This window comes from Dasypus novemcinctus, chromosome X (genome assembly GCF_030445035.2).
Source record: "Dasypus novemcinctus isolate mDasNov1 chromosome X, mDasNov1.1.hap2, whole genome shotgun sequence".
NCBI lineage: Eukaryota > Metazoa > Chordata > Mammalia > Cingulata > Dasypodidae > Dasypus > Dasypus novemcinctus.
The window spans coordinates 21,392,582-21,415,131 of NC_080704.1; the positions used below are offsets into that span (position 1 = coordinate 21,392,582).

Below are 22,550 nucleotides of genomic sequence, written 5' to 3' on the forward strand. Positions count from 1 at the left end.
GAATTAATAATCTATTGTTTTTGTTTGTTTTCTCCCTTGGTGAACTTTGAGAACACTATTGTTACCAAGAAAATGTGGGTTTTTCTGCTGATGCACTTCAAATGACCAATTCCTGACATGCTGGGGTTTCAAAAAGAGAAAGAGTTTTTCGCTAAGTGCATAGCAAGGAGATCAGCGGGGCTGTCAGCCTAAAATCTGTCTCCCCAAATTTGAGGAGTTTAAGGTTTTTATGGATTCAAACCAGGGAAGGTGCAGTGGCTACCATCACAATAACAAGTATATAAACAAGGCTGGGAATCGTTCGAAATAACCATAATCAAGGGTGAGACCAGTATAGCAAGTTTCAGTAATTTTAGATATTAACTTTTTGCTATTCTATAATATACTGGAAAAGTAAGAAAAAAACATCTATATAATGATTCAGTAATCATAATAATTTGTTAATTCTTAACTCTTAGTTAGAATTCCTCCCTTTTGTTTGTTCCTTCCCCAGTCTTGGGGATATCTGGACCAGGGCTGCTCTGACTTCTGCGTGCTGAAAAGGGACATTGACTCTAGGGGTTGGGGGAATGGAGCTTCTTAGATTGTAGTTGTACTTATAACTTAACTTCAGGTTTTGGCTGGAGTATTAATATTTTCTCAGTAGTTCTGTTATGGCAAGGCTGGGATAAGAGACAGAGACAAATTTTAAAGATGAGTTTGCAATTATTATTAGTGGATCATTAGTCCTGCCTATAATATTGAATGAAACCATGATCCTGTTCCTGTGGGAAGCCAGCTAAATGAATCAAATACACCAAAGGGGGAGGGGGCAGCGTCTACTGCATTAACTTGACTTTTCATATGTTCTAATAGTTTAGTTACATTTTCAGATTCATCAGGCCTATAGATACAACATTCAGTTTTTATTATAGTACATGTCCCTCCTGGTGATGCTGTCAAGATATCTAAAGCAATTCATTTCTGTAGTACTGCTTTACACATTAGAGTCATTTCAGTAATTTCAAATTTTTTAAGAGTTATTTATTTACTCCCTTCCTCTCCTCCTCCGCCTCCCTCCACCCTGCTGTTTTTGCTGTCTGTGTCCATTTGCTCTGAGATCTCCTGTATCTATTTCTCTTTTTTGTCTTGTCTTCTCATTTTTTCTCCTCTAGGATTCACTGGGATTCGATCTTGGGGACCTCTGATATGGAAAGAGGTTCCCTGTCAGCTGTGTCACTGCAGTCCCTGGTTTCTCCTGTGCTTCACCTTGACTCTCCCCCTCATCTGTTTTTTGCTGCATCATCATTCTGCTGCATGACTCACTTGTGCGGGCATTCGCATTGGCACTCAGCTCACCACATGGGCGCTCACGTGGGTACTCGGCTCACCATGTGGGCACTCGGCTCACTACATGGGCACTGGCTCACCATGCGGGCATGCTTTCACTTCTTTTTCACCAGGAGGCTCCAGGGATTGAACCTGGTTCCTCCCATATGGTAGGCGGAAGCCCTATCACTTGAGCCACATCCGCTCCCCTCAGTAGTTTCAATTTAACACTGATTAATATTATCTAGCATATAGTGCATATTCAAAATTTCCCAGTCATTCAGAGTTGCTCTTTATCATTGCTTTTTCCCTCCCTAAGCCTTTTCTTGACCACTTGCCCTTCTAATTATTCCCTTATCTCTCTCCACCCCTTCAGAGCTTGCTCCTGAAAGAGGCATTAATACAGCTGTCTCCTACCTCCTCTTCTCCTATCCAATCCCACTCAAAATGATTTTGACAGGTTCTTGAATGACCCCAAAGTCCAATGGAGCATTTTCAGTACTTATTTTTCTTGGCTTCCTGGTGACACTTGGCACTCCTGCACGCTCCCTTCTTAAAATAATCACTGCCCTTGGCTTCAGTGCCAGCACATTCTCCTGGTTTTCCTACTATGTCCCTGTTTGAACTGTTTATGAGGGCTTCACTTTCTCCCAACTTTTAAATGTTGGGATTCTTCAAGGGTATACTTGCCCCTCTTATTTATCACTCTGATACTCAACTTGGGTAACATCGTCTACTCTCATGACTTTACCATCAATATGTCAAGACTGCCAAATATTTATTTTTCAGCCCACATCAAATACTATAATCCTTGGTTTTTTTAGCATCAGTTGGAAATCATTCTCAGCAGTAATTTCCTTTGTGAAAGGAGACCACTTCCTTCATCTGAAATTAGGTTCACTCTCAATAACAGTTCTTAGTTCATTGAATAAGATAATGTGTTGGCCTTGAGGTTTGTATAGAATAGGTACTGCAAATGCATTTATTGCCTGTATGAAACAGGCAATAACAAACAACCATTTTATTCTTTATACCAATTAAGTACAACTTCATCTTTTTCTTTATTTGTTATTATGATTAACCCACCTCTGGTTTCAGAAATTTCAAGTATTTTGAGAGTCTGACTTGGAGACATCTAGATATCCATTCTGGAATCATGAGCTTTTAAAAGGTAGCAAGTACTGCTTAAAGGGTATGGCACACCCTCTCTCCATTTAAAGAATTTTTCCCAGCTTCCTGAAGTAATGGTTGTCCAGCTTCTATCAGGCAGTTCACAAAGAAGCCAGCTTTATAGTTGGACCTTGTTAATTGTTAGAAAATCCCATTACAGGGAGGCCTATTTCAAGTCAGTATAAGAAAGGGCAATACCTCAGCCCCAAATGCCTATTATTTCCCATAATCAGAACACATTCCTTGTATGCTTATGGCTTTCTATTGCATTAGCTTTTTAGCAGCTGCAAAAGACAAAAAATAAATGCTGATGGTATTTGACCTTGGATGAGTGAATGTGGCAGTATGGCTTGGATTAGTAATTAATAACAAAGGAGACATAAAACACAATTGCAGTCAAGATATTTTTTTTTCCTGAGTGAGGATTAAAGGTCATTATTGAATTGTTGAATAGAACATATTTCCTATGAGAAAATATTTTAATAATGTAATAGAAATACTTTATAGCTAAATTCCTGTTACATACTTAAGAATGTAATAGTTGTGAAAAATTGCTATCTTCATGATAATTGATGATTCCTTTAGAAAATTGGCAGAAATTTAAAAAGTAGGATGGTCACAATTACTTGTAAACTGTTCCTCCTGGACTGAGTGTTTTACTTATTTAAGTTTATTTGTGGTATTGTGTAGATAAAGCTTTACATTTTCTTGGACTAGTGGTATAACTAAGGATTACAACCCTCATGGATCTTTCCATAAGATGGCCTTATGTAACCTTTGTGTTCCTCCATTGTCCTGTTGAATAAAGCAGGGCTTTAAATTGGACATTAAAAAATTGGAATCAGATGTGGCTCAAGCAGTTGAGCTCCTGCCTCCCACATGGGAGGTACTGGGTTTGGTTCCTGGTGCTTCCTGATAAAACAGAAACAAACAACAAGCAAAACAAATGAAAAAAACCAACTCAGGGAAGCTGATGTGGCTCTGTGTTTGAGCATGTGGCTCAGTGGTTGAGTGCCAGCTTCCCACGTATGAGGTCCTGGGTTCAACCCCTAGCTCCTGGTACCTCAAAAAAAAAACAAAAAAAACCCCAACCTGATCCTAATAAATGTAGAAGGAATGAAAGAGTTAGGAAGTCATTATTTTGCAACCACCATAGAAAGAACTGATTTATGCAAAAATCATTAGTGGATGTTTTGGAGAACAGAATATATATATATATATATATATGTATGTATGTACAGTTTCACAGCATGTCACTACAAATTGTTTATTAATTATAAAGAGAACAAAAGTACCACTACAGTAGAGAATTTCAAGTGAACCCCACCTTAACCAAGTGGTCTAAATAAACCTCACTAATAATGAGACAAATGAACATCATGTTCCTCCTGATGTAATGCACTAAGGACACATCACTTATTCCTGCCAAAATATATATCCTGCATCTAATCATGAGGAAATAGCAGACAGATCCAAATTAAGGGCTATTTTATAAAACAACTGGCCTGTACTCTTCAAAAATGTCAGTGTCATTAAAGATAAAGCTTGTTCTAGAATAAAGGAGACTGAAGAAACATAACAAACTGAAATGTGTTTACCGAGATTGTGGTGGTTGCAACCGAGTTCAAACAACCGGCCTGTACTCTTCAAAAATGTCAATGTCATTAAAGATAAAGGTTGTTCTAGAATAAAGGAGACTGAAGAAACCTGACAAACTGAAATGTGTTTACCGAGTTTGTGGTGGTTGCAACCGAGTTCATGCTTTTTGGTGGTACCATTTTCTAGCCCTTCTTTGTTCTGACGGTCTACCAACTTCCTCTTTCATTGAAGACTCTGCACCAAGTCCCAGTATCATCTGAGTATCTTCAGTGTATATGTGAATAACCCTAAAACACTTCAGCATCTCAGTTCCTTGACCTAAGGTCCAGCAGTCCTCTCCTTTGCTAGACTTTAGCTGCTCACTCCCATTTCCTAGCTCCTGTTGTCATGTGGAATGGCACCATCTCTAAAATCTTAATGATTGCCATCCCAGTCTCTGATCTCTTGGTCTTCATTGAAACCTCTGGGCCTTAGACCCTTCCCCTGTGTCTCACTCCCAAGTGCCTCTTGTCTTCACTTTCTTCCCCATTCACCTTCTGTTGGCTATCATTTGAACCATTCTGTCCTAACTGTCTCAAAAACCTCACCGCCTTCTTTTGTCTACACCATCCTGTCTGCAGGCATAGAAGAGGCAGAGCGTTAGATTCATCCAGTATATGGCTTCCGTTACTCCAAAGACTTACTTTGTTATGTCCTTGTATTTAACTGTTGGTAGTTGTAACAATAACAGGGATGGAAACTAGAAAGCTATTCAAGATAAAGGAAATAAGCAAACTCACACATTCTAATTGTAAAAAAGTGGTGATATTTTAATTAATCAGTTAACAGATTATATATAGTCATCATAGTTTTAGGAAGTTTGAAGAAGTTAATAGATGAAATGTTTTAATGTCCCTAAACCAATTACTAGCAAACATTGGTCAGTAAAAGTGAAAGATATTAATGACTTGTTTTCTACAATGATAATACAGATTTTTAAATTAGCCTTTAGAAATTGTCTTCTTTGTCCAGAAGTTTCTGGTTTGAGTGTTCAGTTTTACATATCGTTTTTATACACAGCCTTGATATGTATAATAGTAGGTAGGCTGTAGCTGTGGCATAGATGGATGAATTTGAGTATTTTTAACTAGAAAAGATCTTAGAGATGACACAATCCAAAATTCTTACTGTATAGAGGAGAAACTGAGGACCAGGGAGGTTAAGTGATTTGTCTGAGATTATACAGTTGGCACCTGGTTGATCAGGGCCAGAATAGAAGTCTCCTGATTAAAAATTCAGAAATTGTTATTATTAAATGCAGATGGGTTAGTGGGTGGGTGGGGGTGAGTAAAATAAAGTCATAGATAAAATCTCTAGTTTTTGCCCTTCTTCCTTGTTTCTGACTGGAAGGCCAGAGGGCCCTGGGAAGGATAAAATTGTGATCACTTGTTATTTGGGGAAGATGATGGTTTGGTTTAAAATGTTTGTTATTGTTTGAAGACTGAGCCTCATACTTTACTCTCTTGTTTCCCTCTTGTTGAAGAAAAATGCCTTTGCAGGCACATGGGCTCTGAACTGTGCCCATGCTTTGTGGGGCTGCCAGGAGCAGGCCTCAGCGGGTCCTGGCCTTGTTTGCTGCCCAAGAAACTGGCTTTGTGGTAGCTCATGTCCACTGGGCATGTGCTCTGAGCTGTTTTTCTAGTGAAGTTGAAAGTCTCACTGGGTCAGCCACACACTCTAGCAGATATAGTACATCTGTAAACTAGAATAACAGCAATAAAAACTGTGGTCCCAGGCCAGAGGTGAACCATACCCTCTTCTCATCCTGCATTGAACAGCTGAGGTAATAGATGCCTTTTCCTCCCTGCTGAAAGCATTTTGCCACTAGACGTTTGCTTTCCAGTTCATTTGAATTCATTCTAATCAGCTCTATCACACCTGTGCCTCTGTCTCTTCCTGACTTGGTTGTCAGGTATCTTAAAGGTACATCAAGTATTTACTCATTCTGGTGCCTCCTCAGGAGGCCTCTGCCAGCAGACTCTTTAAATGCCATATTATTCTAAATATGGAACTTCTTGTTTAAAAAACTGTCAAACTCAAGTTTAAAAAACAAAATAAAACAGAGATTCATAAAAAAACAACAACAAAAACCTCGACCCATCAGCCTGAAGAGAAACGCAAGACACAAAATCTTGGTTAAATAGTAATTTCACTCATTCACTTAACGAATATTTATTGGACAACTACTATTAATATGTTCCAGGGACTGTTCCAGACCCAGAGGATACTGTAGCTAACCCAATGGACAAAATTCCCAGCCCTTATGGAGATAACACTCTAGTGGGAAGAAGCAGTAGCAAATAAGTAAAATATATACTGTATCAGATAGTGATAAGTACAGTGGGGAAAAGTAAAATAAGGAAGGAGTGAGGCAATGGGGGGAGAGATACCCCTTTTAAAATGGTGGTCTGGAAAGGCCTCACTGAGAAGGTGACATTCGAGCAAAGACCTGATCATGTTTGGCACGGCTCTTCTTGCTCCAGGCTCTTGGGTTTTGAGATGGCATCCTGTTTGTCCACAGTAGTTGGTGGAATTTATAGTGTGTATTTTGTAATTAGGGAGTCCTTGGGGCATTAGGAGTTGATAGCCTGGAGGGAACCAATTTCTACATGTTTATTCCCACCTCACTTTTTAAAAAAGAGCATCTACCATTTATTGAGTACTTCCTATATGCCAGGCAATGTGCCAAGCATTTCAAATTAAGCAATCAATTAATTCATTATTAATACATATGTAAATATATTACTAATACATTATTACATGTTATAACAGTAACCCGAGAAGATATTCATTCATTCAACAAATATCTGTTGTCAGGCCTTGCCCAAGATGCTGGGGATGTAGCAGTGAACAAAATAGATAAAGTTCCTATTCTCAGGTAGCTTGGCTAATGGGGGAAGACAGACAATAAACATAAACATCTGACTACAAAGAATGTTAAATGGTGTAAAAGTGCTATGGGGAACAGTAGAACCAAATATAGAGGAAGGGAAGGTGACATGGGGGAAGCCGTGGGCGCAAGGTGCTATTCTATACACTGCCTCACTTTTTATGGCTGATTTTAAGTGCCACATTGGGCTGTATGGCATAATGGTTATGAGCCCAGTTTCTGGAATTGCATAGATCAGGTTTTGACTCCCACTGAGCCTCAGTTTCGTTATCTGTAAAATAAGGATAATAACACTTCATAGGATTGTTGGGAGGATCAGATCAAATCAAATCAAATCAAATGAGATGATCCAGAGACCTGAGGCAGGTATCTAGAGGCCTGAGGCAGGTGGCGAGTCACTTATCTAGAAATCTGAGGCAAGTGGAGAGTCAGAGACCCGTATGTGCTGCGGAAGTGTCTAGCACAGTGCCAGGTATATAATAGGCATTCAATAAATGGCAGCTATTATTATTCAAAGGAAAGGTACAACTAGAGTAGGGAGTGAAGAAACTGGCTATGGTGGAGAGAGCCCAGAGTTTGGACACAGAACACCTGATAACACTGGGTAAGTGACTGAGCCAGTTACTTGCCTCTCTGAACCCAAAGTTTCCTTATGTGTAACATGAAGATGATAATTCTTGGGAGGACTGTCTTGAAGTAGACCCTTAACACATGGTAGTATTTTGTTCTATTATTAATTATAGAAATAATAATAAGCTTGGCTTATTGATTTTGCTAATATTAAAAAGAGACTTTGGGGATCAGTTATTCTTCTGTATTGTTGTACAGATGAGAAAACTGAAGCACAGAGAAAGGTCAATAGCTCTAAGGAGATTAAGAGCTTGGGCTCTGGAGTCAGTCAGACCTGGGTTCAAATCCTGCTGTCCATTTCTACATACTAGCTGAGTGACCTGAAGGAAATTACTGGATGTCTCTTAGCCTCCAAGTGTTGTGACAACTGCAGGAGTTCTTACACTTCATGGCCCTTAGTAAGTACTCAGGAGTGTATCCACTGTGCCCTGTGATTAGAAAGAACCACTGAGGTGAGGGTTGATTAGTCATGAAAGAACAGGCCTTTCAGGTGGGCCTGGGCCCTTCATACTGGTATGGTGAGAACACTTTGGGTTTCAGTCATGGTACTCCCAAGTATTTGCTTTTTTTTTTTTTAATTATTTATTTATTTATTTTATCCCCCCCCCCCCACTTGCTGCTTATGCTTGCTGTCTGCTCTCTGTGTCCATTTGCTGCACGTTCCTCTGTGTCTGCTTGTCTTCTCTTCTTGTCTTCTCTTTAGGAGGCACCAGGAACCGATCCTGGGACCTTCTGACGTGGGAGAGACGCACTCAATTGCTTGAGCCACCCCAGCTCCCTGGTTTGTTGTGTCTCTCATTGTCTTTTCCTGTGTCTCTTTTTTTGTTGTTGCATCATCTTGTTGCGACAGCTCTCTGCATGGGCCAGTTTGCTGCGTGGGCCAGCTTGCCTTCACCAGGAAGCCGCAGGAACCGAACCTGGGACCTCCCGTATGGTAGACGGGAGCCCAATTGCTTAAGCCACATCCTCTTCCCTGCTTTTCAGTATTGAACGAGTTGCTCGATTTCTTCTCACTGTGTTTTCCCCTATAAAGATCACAATACCTGACTTTATGTCTATTTCTTGGGGTCTCTGGAACCCAAGAACCTTGGGGAAGCTCAAAAATAAACCCTCAGATTTCTAAGTCCTGGTGTATACTCAGTGTATCACAGCAGAACTAAGCCAAAGGGTACTGGGACTGGAGGCTGGATTCCTACTTTCAGAACTCTATTTATTCTTGTTGTAGTCAACTCTTAATTTTTATGCACTAACTGGGAAAAGTGAAAGCAGAAATAAAAGGAGCCAGCTGGTTTTGATTGCTCTTCACTTAAAAACTTCAGGGAGGTATAAGAGACTATATTTTAAGTCTCATCATCTCTCACCTGATCTCTTTCGACAATGCTATGAAACTGCAGGATGGTTCAAAGGCTGGCAGCATCAGAAGGGAGGCAAGATGCTTGGATAATCCACAAACAAGACAATAATTATCATTATAGTTGCCATTTATTTAGCATGTGCCTTACATCAGGCGTTAGACTGAACTCTGCCTGTAGCATTTCATTTCATCCTCAGACTAACTCTATGAGGGAAGGAGTTAGGTTTATTTATGTCTGTCTTTCAGCAATTAAATCTTCGATGCCAAAGTTGAGTGAACTGTGCTTCTCAATTCATTGTACATTGTCATCATTGCTGTGTGCAAGAGCCAATCTTATGCTAATTAATTTGTTCATTCCCTTTCATCTGTGTATCCCATGCTCATTCTCCTCCCCTTATAAATAACCAATCTTTTCTGCTTTATGTCTATCTTTTCCTTTGTATATATTCTTCTGAATTGTGTACTGTGATTTCATGTATGTATATTTTTCATTTATATAAAATGGTATCTTTTTTTTCTAATTGTTCTAGCTGAAGCCATATGTTTGTAAGATTCATCCATGTTGTTGTGGGTTTATTTAATCTCTTGCTTCCAGTTGTGGCATAATACTTGATGGTGTGTACCCATCACAGTTATACATTCTCTTTCCAAGCAATGGACACCCAAGCTGTGGGGTGTCAAACTCCCTACTGCCACAAATAAAAATGCGATTGTATCCCCATACGTGTCTCCTTCACAGACTGTGTGAGAATTGCTTTGAAGAATGGAATTGCTGCTTCATAGAGTATACACACATAGAATTAATTGGCCAAAGTAGGGCCAGAGGTAGGTACTATGTTATCCCCATTTTACAGATGGGGAAACTGAGGCTTTGAGAGTTTCAATAACTTTCCCAAAGTCACACAGATAGTAATTAGCAGAGCTGGGATTCAAATTCAGACAGTTTTGCTCTAAAGCCTGTACTCCTAATGGCGAAGCCATCATTATTCTCTGAATAGTTGAGAATTGAGGACATTTAATAAAAACATAAAGGTAAGCCTCATCGGTTTTAGTTTTTATATTCCTAGAGCCTAGGAATCCAGGTGGACTGATTTTTTCTCTGAAATACCAACTTCCCATAGCCATATACTAACTGTTTTTCTCTGACTTTCACATCCCATGGGTTGTAGCGATAAGAGCTGCGTTGATCATCCAGAACTGGTACCGGGGTTACAGGGCTCGGATAAGGGCCAGACAACGCCATGCCCTGACCATTTTCCAGTCCATCGAGTATGCAGATGAACAAGGCCAAATGGAGGTCTGTTTTGCAAGTTTGTCTCTTCTTCTGGTAAAATGCTTCCCTTTGCCCCAGTGTTACCCCTTGTTATTATAAGCATGAAAGTTTGAGTATTTGGGTCCATTTTAAGCCAAGGAACCTTGGTGAAAGGCTTTAAAAGGGGATGTAGTGATGTTGTTTTGGCACTAGCTTTTGGGAATGTGATTTGGGAGGATAGTGTTTCTCGGTTTTTAAGTTCTTTTCAAGGGACCTGCCAGATATTTTGATAACTAATTAAAAATGGTCTTATTCTATTTTGGGGTATGTGCCCCAGTAGGAAGTAAAGTTGTTACTTTATGAAGGAAAAATACTTTAAGTAGTTAAAAAATAAACATATTTCCTGGGAACAATCCTATGGAAGTTCTAGAAGAAAATGTAAGTGGGTGAGGATGGCCTTTTTAAAACTTGCAAAAAAAGGAGACGTACATCCAGCTTTAATGCTCATTGATGGAAAATAGTACTTTTCAATAATAAAAAGATCTTGAAAAGATCACCAATATAATTAATGAAAAAATCAATTTTAGAACAATATGTAGAATTATATCCCATATATGTGAAAGAAAATGAAATATATGGCAAAGTCTTAGAAAATATACATAGCAGATTGTTTATAGTGGTTATTTCTGGGGACAATTGTATGGTTTTGGTGGGCAGGTGGAGTGTTAAGAGGGACTTCTCATTTTCATTCTGTATTGTTTGTAGTTTCCAACAATCATATATTTATGTGTCAAATTCTAATCTTTTAAAAAATAATTAAGAACATTTTAAGAAGAATTCAAGAAATTGTTGGATTTACTCTTGGCAGCTATATAAATTATATGGGATGGTTCAATCAGATACTCCCTTTGCCTGGATTAGGAGCGCAAGACCTTATCTCTCCTTTTAAGCATTGTAGAATATAGAGATGAGCATAAAAGTAGAGTGAGCCCCGAAATTGATATGCTTTATACACTTACATTCCAGAATTAGCACATTCTTTTCATAGACTTTTTTTATAACAGCTTTATTGGGATATAATTCACACATCATCCAATTCACCTATTTAAAGTACTTTCAGTATATTTCATAGCTGTGTAACTTATCACCACAGTCAATTTTAGAAAATGTTTATGACCCCTCAAAATCCCCCTACTCATTAGCAGTCAGTAACTCCCCCATTCCCCCCTTCTCCAGCCCTAGACAACCACTAATCTACTTTCTGTCTCTATGGATTTGCCTCTTTTGGATATTTCATATAAATGGAATCATATAATATATTTTGTCTTTTGTGACTGGCTTCTTTTGTTTAGCATATTATTTTCAAGGTTCATCCGTGCTGTGGCATGTATCTGTACTTCTTTCCCCCCTCTCCCCCATGGTTCCCTCATCTGTTTGCTCATTGTTTTCGCTCATTGTCTGCTTGTTGTTTTTTGTTTTTTTTCCTTTAGGAGGCACTGGAAACCGAACCTGGGACCTCCTGTGTGGGAGGCGGGTGCTTAACTGCTTGAGCCATATCCACTCCCTGCTTGTTTTTGCTCGTTGTTTGCTTGTTGTCTTGCTCATTGTTTTTGCTCGGTGTCTGCTCATTGTTTGTCTTCCTTAGGAGGCACCAGGAACCAAACCTGGGACTTCCATGTGGGAGGCAGGCACTCAACTGCTTGAGCCACATCTACTCCCCATATTTCATTCCTTTTTTATGGCTGAATAATATTCCATTGAATGGATGGACCACTTTTTGTTTACCTGTTCATCAGTTGATGGACCGTTTGGGTTGTTTCTGCCTTCTTGATTATTATGAAAAATCCTGCCATGAAAATTCATCTACAAGTTTCTGTGTGGACATATGTTTTCACTTCTCTTGGGTATATGTACCTAGGAGTGGAGTTGCTGGGTCATATGGTAACCCTAGATTTAACTTTCTGAGGACTGACCAAACTCTTTTCCAAGCAGCTACACCACTTTACATTCTCACCAGCAGTGTATGAGGGGTCCAATTTCACCACATCCTTACTAACACTTGTTAGTATCTGTCTTTTTGAATATAGCTATCCTAGCAGGTGTGAAGCAGTACCTCATTGTGGTTTCTATTGACTCTTTTTTTTTTTAAAGATTGATTTATTTATTTCTCTCCCCTCCCCCCCGCCCCACCCTGGTTGTCTGTTCTCTGTGTATATTTGCTGCGTCTTCTTTGTCCACTTCTGTTGTTGTCAGCGGCATGGGAATCTGTGTTTCTTTTTGTTGCGTCATCTTGTTGTGTCAGCTCTCCTTGTGTGCAGCACCATTCCTGGGCAGGCTGCACTTTCTTTCGCGCTGGGCAGCTCTCCTTACGGGGTGCACTCCTTGCGCGTGGGGCTCCCCTACGCAGGGGACACTCCTGCATGGCACAGCACTCCTTGCGTGCATCAGCACTGCACATGGGCCAGCTCCACACGGGTCAAGGAGGCCCGGGGTTTGAACCGCGGACCTCCCATGTGGTAGGCGGACACCCTATCCACTAGGCCAAGTCCGCCGCCTCTATTGACTCTTAATTGAAAAATACATCAACAGCATTAAAATCATACATTTTGATATTTGCACAGAAAATCCCTCTCCCCTCAATTCCCAGACCTACTCCCAGATTGATAAAGTGCCTTAGCATTCACTCTTCGTGGGAGACTGGGCTAGGAGAAGAAGCTACTTGTGCTTTATAAATGCAGGTCTTTACAGATAATTGGTAGCCATAAAGGCAGCATCTAGGTGAAAGAATTCTGGTAGATTTCCACCTTTACTTTATTTCCTAAGTATATTTGACATTTAAGAGTAACTGTTAACCCAATCTCACCATGAAAAAGAAGAGCTCATTTTGAACAAAATTTAGCCGTTGTCTTAGGTTGGGTTTCCTAGAAGCAGGGACTGAGGCAGAGCTTCTGGTGCAAGTTATTTATTGAGGAAGTATTCTCAGGAAAAACTGTAAGGGGACGAAAGCTGACCTTCCAGAGAAGCCTGACCTCAGCTTAATCCCACTGGGAGCTCTGAAGTGCAAAATGCATCACAGAGTTTGTCCCACCCAGAGGCAATGGGGAAGCTGGGCTGTTATATCTTTGCTTCAGCTAGTCATTGTCTATGGGTGGCCCCCCAGGAGGGGGAATACATAATATCTCCTGCAACTCTAGGTACAGTGTCTCCCTTCTGCCAAGAGCAATCCCCCGGATGAGGGGATAGGTGGGAGATAAATGTGCCAGACTAATAAAGGGGACTCGGTTGGGGCACTGATGGCATTTGCCACATTAGCTATTTGTGGTTCATTAATTGATTAATGTATTTTTATTTTGTTCAGCTATCCAACTTTTTTTCCTTCATGTTGGAAAACTATGCAACTGTATGTCAGGAAGATCCAGGTAAGTCCAAAAGTTTAGTCTTTTGAAAAGTAGCCGTTAAATATTTACTTGTTCTCATCAAGGGATATAAATTCTGAAGATGAAAGAACACTAAAATTTAAAAGGTGCCCATGCGTTTTGTCTGTGTGATGCCAAAGAACTGGTGAAATCATTTCATCTGGCTTTTTTTCCCTCTCTGAATGGTGTGGACTAAACTGGCCATTTAATGTTTTCCCTTTTCAGAAAACTGCATTAGATTTTGTTAAACGTTCATTTGTTGAATACCTTCTCTGAATCACAATCTGTTGATATGCAACAGTAGCTTAGTAAAGAGTAGCTTACTTTTCATCCACAAAAAACTTCTTTGCTGAGAGCTCAAAATACCTTGACTATTTCATACAGCAGATCTGGGGTGGGGTGGAGAATGATGGATTAAACATAGTTGGCCTCATCATGTCTGTGTTTTCTGCATATACACACACCCACAAACACATTCATACACACACATATATTTTTTGCCTTCTGAAGCAGAAGTGTATGGTTCAAGAATGACTTTAAAAATGTATAATGATTCACAAGGCATGTATTTCTCCAGCAAATTAAGATCTGCCTGTTTTTATCTCCAAGGTTGCTCTAATTAAGTTGTAGATAGCATCTAAGTGTAACTTTTAAATAATCTGATAAACACTTTTCACAGTGGTGCAAGAATGATGCTTTAATGGCATGATTTGAGCTAAGTGCATATTTTTTAAACTAATTAAAGCATTTAATGATCTGTAGAAGCTTTCTGAATGGTGGAATAGCCAAACCTGAGGAGTGGGGAGTGGGTGGAAGTGGGTACTTTGCCATTATTTTTCCTTTGAATAATTGCAATCTGAAGATGTGCTTCATGTTCTTTGGCAAAAAATATTTTTGTGAGGAAATATAATAATGAGGAAAGGAAACAGCATTCTTTCTGCTAATGCCCCAATATTTCAATCCAGGCTGTGCATCAAAATCACTTATGGAGTTTGATAGCCACATATGGCTGTGTTCCAGTCCAGAGCTATTTACTCAGACTCTGTATTTTTTAAAATCTGAATTTTAAAAAATTATACAGGTGGTATAAAAATATGAGAAAATGCTTATCAAAGAAGGGAACAATGGTTTAATCTTTTTATGTAAACTGTTTCATGAAGTATAACATACAGAAAAGCACATAAATCATAAGTGTATGGCTCAATAAGTTTTCTCAAAGTAAACTTACCCATGGAACCTACACCCAGAACAAGAAATAAGATATCAGAGCCACAGAAACCCCTTCTTACCCCCTTTCAGTCACTATCTAGTAACCCCCTCGGTAATTACTCCTTACTTCTACCACCTAGATTAGATTTGCTTGTTTTTTGAATTTATTTATATAAATGGAAACATACAGTGTTTACTCTTAAGTCTGGCTTCTTTTACTCAACATTATATTTGTGAGAGTCATCCATGTTGGTGAAATTTAGTCATTCTTACTCATTTATGATTATATCATAATTCTATTGTTTATGGACATTGGAGTTGTTTGCAGTTTGGGCAATTTAAATAGTGCTGCTATGCACATTCTTGTACATGTCCCTTTGGGCAAACATATATATTAATTTTTTTTTGCTACATACTCATTTTCAGTTATTTATTGCTACGTAACAAACCATCCCAAAATGTAATGGCTTAAAAAACACATTTTATTGCGTGTGATTCTTTGGGTCAGGAATTTGAACAGGACTCATTAGAGATGGCTTGTCTCTGCCCCATGTGGTGTCAGTTGGACTCACTCATGTAGTTGGGCTAGATAGGAAGGTCCATATGGTTTTACTCCCATGTGTAGGACTTTAGTTTTGTTTCTTAACTTGGATACCTCAATTCTTCTTATGTCACTTCTCTGTCCAGAAGTAATTTTTAGACTTCTTTACATGTGGGTGGGTCCCAACAGGATAAAGGCAGAAACTGAAAGCCACTTAAGACCTATGCTCTGAAACTCATATAAAATCATTTCTGCCATACTCTACCGGTCAAGTCACAAGGTCAGCTACATATTCAAAGGGGCTAAGAAAGATCCATGTCTTGATGCAGCATTACATTGTAGAGGGACTTGGACACAGGGAGGCATGATTCATTGGGGGCCATTAGTATAAAGATGTACCATAACCCAGCAGTGGAATTTCTGTGTTATAGAGTGTGCGTGTGTTCAGCTTTATTAGACAAACTGACAGTTTTACAAAGTAGTTGTACCAAATTATACTCCCACCAGTGTGAGTTCCAATTTTTCCATATCTTCACCAACACTTGGGATTGTCTGCCTTTTTCATGTTAGCCGTTCTTGCAGGTATAAAGTAGCATCACATTTTTTGCTTAATTTGCAGGTCCCTAATGAGCATTGGCCTTGCTCACCTTTTGATATGTTTATTGGTCATGTGAATATCTTATTTGGTGCAGTGTTTCTTCAGGACTTTTGCCCATTTTTCTGTTAGGTTATCTGCTTTTTTCTTATCAATTTCTAGGCATTCTCTGAGTATTCTAAACATGAGTCTTTGTTGGATAAATGTATTTCAAATATCTTTTCCCAGTCTTTGCCCCACCCCATCTTTAAATGGTGTCTTTTGGTGAACACAAGATCTTAATTTTAATGTAGCACATTTTTTTCCTTTATGGCTAGTGCTTTCTATATCTTGTTTAAGAAATCTTTACCTGAAATGAGGAAATACACATATTTCTTTTCATTTGGGCAAAAAATAAATACAGAAAGGATAAACCAGAAACTAATGACATTGTTACCTACAGGGGATGGGTGGGAAAAGGGCAGATAGAATGGGAGAATGAGGATTGGGTGACAGGGATGAAGAGGGGGACACTTCTCTGAGTATACTTTTTTAATAGGTCCGATTCTTAGAACTGTGATAATATTTCACATCCCTAAAAAATAATTAAAAACCAGGAGGTGTGTGTATGTATAATTCCAAAATGGAATACAAACTGTGACAAATGAACCTAATTATACTACAAATGAATAACAGAGCCATCTGAAGGAGGTGGGGGAAGAGACCAACGAGCTTAAGTAACATAGGGAAATAGTGTTTTGATCATAATATGCCTAGGGGAGATTTCAATTCCATTTATCCTACTTGGGATTTGCTGAGCTTCTTGGATATCTAAGTTGATGCTTTTCATCAAGTTTGGAACTTTTTCATCCATTAATTATTCCAATATCTTCCTCTTCTAGTTCTAAATATCTTTTTCTTTCTGAATTCTTTCACTGCTATTAAAGTTAGAAGGCTCTGAAATATTTACAGTGCGGATCACTCTGCCTGTATTTCTAGATTTTTTTGTGTGGTTTGACTTTTTAAAATGATAACACTTTGTAAATTTTGCATTCTGTATATTAAGCTGAAAAGGGAATTTTTAAGGCATAGTGGTTGAGAATAATGAAAAAACACAACTGCAAAGTAAATTTCCAAGTAGTTGACCAATTTTTCTTTTGCAATTTATTTAATAATATATCCTTTCTCTACTGATGTGTAGTGCCTCCTTCATAATATATTCATTTGAAGTTGTTTAATAGGGTATATTTCTGGGCTGACTATTATCTTGTACTTTACATCTCTTTATTATGGAGTCCTAGACTCATACTGATTTAATTATTATCGTGTAGCCTAAAAAGAGATTTACAGGTTATTGCTTTAGGTTGATTTATGATGGCCAGGGAGTCTTCCTCTTTGGAGGGGAGGATTCCAGTTCGGGGCCTGTTTAACTAAAGTGCTATGATCCATAAGCAGGATAGTTTTAAGGGACCAGAAGGTCATTTAACATTTCCAGATATCAGTGCCAGATTAAAGGTTTTCACTCTGAAACTCAGAGTATCTTGGGACACTTTGTTCCAGAGGGGAGAGGCACCTGGAAGCAGCTCTTCTTGTCTTTGCAATCTCACCACCTCTTTTGTGAAAATGAATTATGCCAGTTTATCTCCCTGCCCTACTCCTTTAGGAGCTCAAAACCCAGTTCATAGGACTTGATGGGGAGTAGAGACTCCATACATGTGTTCACCAATCTGCTTGTAACATCAGCCTCCTCCCAGAGGTAGAAAACCAAAGCTGACATAGATAGCAGTAGGTTTAAACAGGTGCTGGCAGAAGTGGGGAGTGGGATAGAGTATGTGAAACTATTGTTTTGACTATTCTTTCTGCCTCCTAGACCAGCCAAAATGTTTTATATTTTTTGTTGATATGGTGAATAGACCATTTTTCTATTATGTCTTCCCATGGATTATTGGTGGTATTTAGCAATGGTTTTTGTTTTTTGTTTTTAGATTTATTTTATTTCTCTCCCTTTCTCCCCCATTGTCTGCTATCTGTGTTCATTCACTGTGTGTTCTTCTGTGTCCACTTGCATTCTTGTCATGTGGCACTGGGAAACTGTCACTTTTTTGTTGTGTCATCTTGCTGTGTCAGCTCTCCATGTGTGCAGCACCACTCCTGGGTGGGCTGCGCTTTTTTCGCGTGGGGTGACTCTCCTTGTGGGGTGCACTCCTTGCGCGTGGGGCACCCCTACATGGGGGACACGCCTGCGTGGCATGGCACTCCTTGCGTGTGGCAGCACTGTGTGTGGGCCAGCTCACCACATGGGTCAGGAGGCCCTGGGTTTGAACCCTGGACCCTCCATATGTTAGGTAGACGCTCTTTCAGTTGAGCCACAACTGCTTCCCAGCAATGCTTTTGATTTATGTCTATTTATCCTGTATTGTGCTACTATTGAATAATAATATAAATAAAATCATCATTTATTATTACTGATATTTGCTACATGTTTACAATGTGCCATGTATTTAAGTGCTTTAAATATGTCATTTTCATTTAGTCTTCATGACAAACTAATATAGATTAATATTATTATTATCCCCTTTAATAAGTGAGTATACTGAGGCTTAAAGGATAGCCTCCCAAGGCTATTCATCTTATTACTGGTGAAGCTGTGATTCAAACCCGTGTGGTTAATTTCCAAATTGTATTTATCACTGAGCCACACTGGCTCCTTCTCCGTATTGTATTTAATTCTCTTACCAATTCTGTGAGTTTTTCTACTGATTTTTCTTGAGTATAGATATTTAATCACATTGGCCATAAGTTACTTTATTTTATATATATATATTTTAAAGATACTTAGATTACATAAATGTTACATTAAAAATATAGGGGATTCCCATATGCCCTGCTCCCTACACCTCCCATATTTTCCCACATTAACAACATCCTTCATTAGTGTGGTAAATGCATTGCAACTGATGAACACATTCCAGAGAATTGTCACTAAGCATGGATCAAAGTCCACACCGTTGTTTATACTCTCTCCCACCCAAATCTGTAGGCTATCACAAGATCACAAGATCTTCAATGGCCTGTATCTGTTGTTGCAATGTCATTCAGGACAACTCCTAAGTCCCCAAAATGCCCATGTATTACACCTGTTTTTCCCTTTCCTTGCCCTCAGCACCTCCAGTGGCCACAGCCTCCAGATCAATGATATAATTTCTTCCATTGGTAGAATCACAATAAGTCTATAGTATTATAGAATGCCAGTAAGTCTACTTTACACCATAGTTCATTCCCCAGTCCTGAGGATTCTGGGATGGTGATGCCCACTCCACCTCTAATCGAGAGGGGGCTTCATAAGTTACCTTATTTGTATATCTTTCTATCCAAAAGTTACTGCTCTTATTTCAACTTCGTGTCTTATTGCATTGGCCAAAGATGCCAGAACAAACTATCTTAAAATGCAACAGTGAAAGTGGACATCCTTGTTTTGTTTATCCTTTAATGGAAAAACCATTAGTGCTGATTTAAAATATTTTTATGTTGAAGTAGCTTTCTATTCCTCGTTTTCTGAGTTTTTAAAAAATCAGAAACAGGTGTTGAATTTTATGAAATGTCATTTTTGGCATCTATTGAGTTTATTATGTGGAATCCAATGGTTTAGATCAAGCTTCATAATTGAGAGATGAAATAATTATATATATGTGGTTCATTTGGTACTTTTCTTTTTCAGGCAATATCTGGAGCTTGTTTTCAACGTGACATGTGGGTGGTAGAGGCAGAAAATGTTTTTTAAAAAATTATGGGCTTAAAATTTTCCCTGTCCAGATTTTGAGTCTGTACTGGGTAAAAGAAAAGGTTGTGTGTAGGGGGTATTTTTTAGGTACTTTCTTTAGAACAACTTGTAAAGGTATCATTTCATTATATTTCAAGAGTTTGTTATATTTAATTAGTTTAGGTTCATGTTGACAGAACTGTAAATCAAGTATGTACGGATAAATTCTAATTACATGTTGCATAAAGCTCCATATATTGTTGGCATTCATTATATTCTGATTAGTTATAATAGTTATAGCCCACAAGGACAGTGCATGCAATAGAAATGTTAAAGCTTTTTGTTATTTCCATATATGGCACACATTAGCTGCTGTAAGAGAATCTGTTATTCTTTTTTATGTGGTTAAAAAGTAGCAGAAGGAGTATGATTTGATGTTGACTGTGTTTCATATTGAGTAGTTTTTTGTTGTTTTTTTTTAATTATTTATTTAGTTTTTTAAAATTACATTATGAAAAATATGAGGTCCCATTCAACCCCACCGCCCCCGCCCCCCACTCCCCCCACAGCAACACTCTCTCCCATCATCATGACACATCCATTGCAACCTGGTAAGTTCATCTCTGAGCATCACTGCACCCCATAGTCAATGGTCCACATCATAGCCCAGACTCTCTCACGTTCCATCCAGTGGGCCCTGGGGGGATCTATAATGTCCCGTAATTGTCCGTGAAGCACTATCCAGGACAACTCCACGTCCCGAAAATGCCTCCACATCTCATCTCTTCCTCCCATTCCCCACACCCAGCAGCCACCATGGCTACCGTTCCCACACCCCTTCCACATTTTCTCTGTGGACATTGGATTGGTTGTGTCCATTGCACATCTATGTCAAGTGAGGGCTTAGATTCCACATGGGTACTGGATGCACTCCTCCCGCTTCCAGTTGTAGACACTCTAGGCTCCATGTTGTGGTGGTTGACCTTCTTCAACTCCATGTTAGCTGAGTGGAGTAAGTCCAATAAATCAAAGTGTAGGAGCTGAAGTCTGTTGAGGCTCTGGGCCTGGGTGTCATATTATCAGTCCAGAGATTCAAATCCCCTACATATATCTTAAACCCAGCACCGACTACAATTCCAATAAAGTAGCATGCAAGTCTTGTGAAAAGAGATCCCCTCTGAGTCCAATTCAATCACACAGAAACACCAGGTCCAAAGAAGGGCTATCTGTCATGGCAGTGAACCCCTTCTGCCATGACCATAGAACCCGTGGGTCTCTTTATCCCTCAAAAGAACCAATACCTGGGGTTGTATCTACCTTATCTGTCTCTTAGACTCTGTTCAGTTGTACATAGGGGTATTCCTTCTGACAACCTCCAGACTCTTTTTTAGAGACTCACAGCCTTATAATCTCATTTCTCCTTTCCATTTCCCCCTTACATTAGGTCAAACAGCTTCCCGAAGTCATGTTATTATATGTAGACAGGTATATTCTGCTGTTCTGCATTGAATCTTTAATTCAAGGTCATTTTCTAGTTGCTTCTTCGGCTGGTATGTGGTAGTGATCCCTCAGTGCCAGGGAGGCTCATCCCCGGGTGTCGTGTCCCACGCTGGGGGGAATGCATCGCATCTACACGCTGAGTTTGGCTGTGAGAGTGGCCACATTTGAGTAACATGAAGGCTGTCAGGAGGAAACCCCCAGGCACAATGCTACTCTAGGCCTTGTTCTTATTGCAGGTGCATAGGCTCAAAAGTGTAACCATTAGTATCACGAGCCCACTGTTGGGCCCTCCTTCCTTCCTGGTTCTTGCCGTTGCACCTGGAGGATTGCCGCTGCTCTCCCAGGGCCCACAACAGTGACCCCCCGGCCAGGAGCCCAGTACCCCCCCAGCTGTTGTTTTTGTTTCCACTACGAGTATATATAGACATTACCATATACCCTGGGCATATGCCCTGTATAACTCCCTGTCAACCATATATATCCTGTCAATAACATCCCATATCAGTATTCCTCCGCTGCCATTGTTGAACCACTCTGTGATCCAAAACTTCCCGTAAAGTGAATCCCAACATAATGTCAGCTTCAGAAGAGTCTTAGATCACCGAAATTCATATATACAATATACAGTATTTCCCCAGATCCACCATAAAACCTTTTCCCTTGCACAGCAATAATCTTTTAGCTTATTCATATCATATTTCCTGAAACTGATGTACAGATTCCAACACTATAGTTTTCAAACAAGGTGACATTTGTGCTTACTATGTGGTCCATATTTTAGGCTGTACAGTTTTCTAAATTTTTTAGTTATCCTATGTTTTGTCTTATGGTTTTCATTATTAGTCTGTCGTCCCCTATATGTTTTTGGTGTAATATTAGCTGTTTTATATTCATCCTCGTGTACTCTCACATAACTCCTCTTTTGCCCCCTTATTTACCTTTGTTCCATCCATTCCACATCCATTTTCCCCTCCCCTTAGGGCCCACAACGCCTGCCAATCTAATACCCTGGGAGCCGTCCTTTCTCACGAGAGATACAGTTCTCTCTATTCGATGGCATTAGTCTTGCCCAGGATATGGGTCCACCCCACCCAATGGTAGAACCCACCTTGGCAAAATGAGCCTTCAGCTATTCCCTCCGGAGTCCGTCACGCATCAGATCATACCCCCTGAGCGTCCTAACCAGGTAACCCTCCTACTTATACTTTGATACGTTTTCATATTGAGTAGTTTTAACTAAGAATTGGTTTAGGGAAACAGTGCTTTTTTGTACATTTATTACTTAACTTATAAGGAATGAGGGCCATC

At 39.5% G+C, this 22,550-nt stretch overlaps 1 protein-coding gene across 2 annotated transcripts in view; it reads left to right on the top strand.

Moving 5' to 3' along the window:
- Nucleotides 1-22,550, top strand: part of PPEF1 (protein phosphatase with EF-hand domain 1) — a 123,401-nt gene that overhangs the window by 17,965 nt on the left and 82,886 nt on the right. For both annotated transcript variants that reach the window (XM_071213197.1, XM_071213196.1), the window contains exons 4-5: nucleotides 10,160-10,287; nucleotides 13,601-13,661. In XM_071213197.1, the coding sequence (XP_071069298.1) occupies nucleotides 10,160-10,287; nucleotides 13,601-13,661 (189 nt within the window). The remainder of the gene's footprint in view (nucleotides 1-10,159; nucleotides 10,288-13,600; nucleotides 13,662-22,550) is intronic.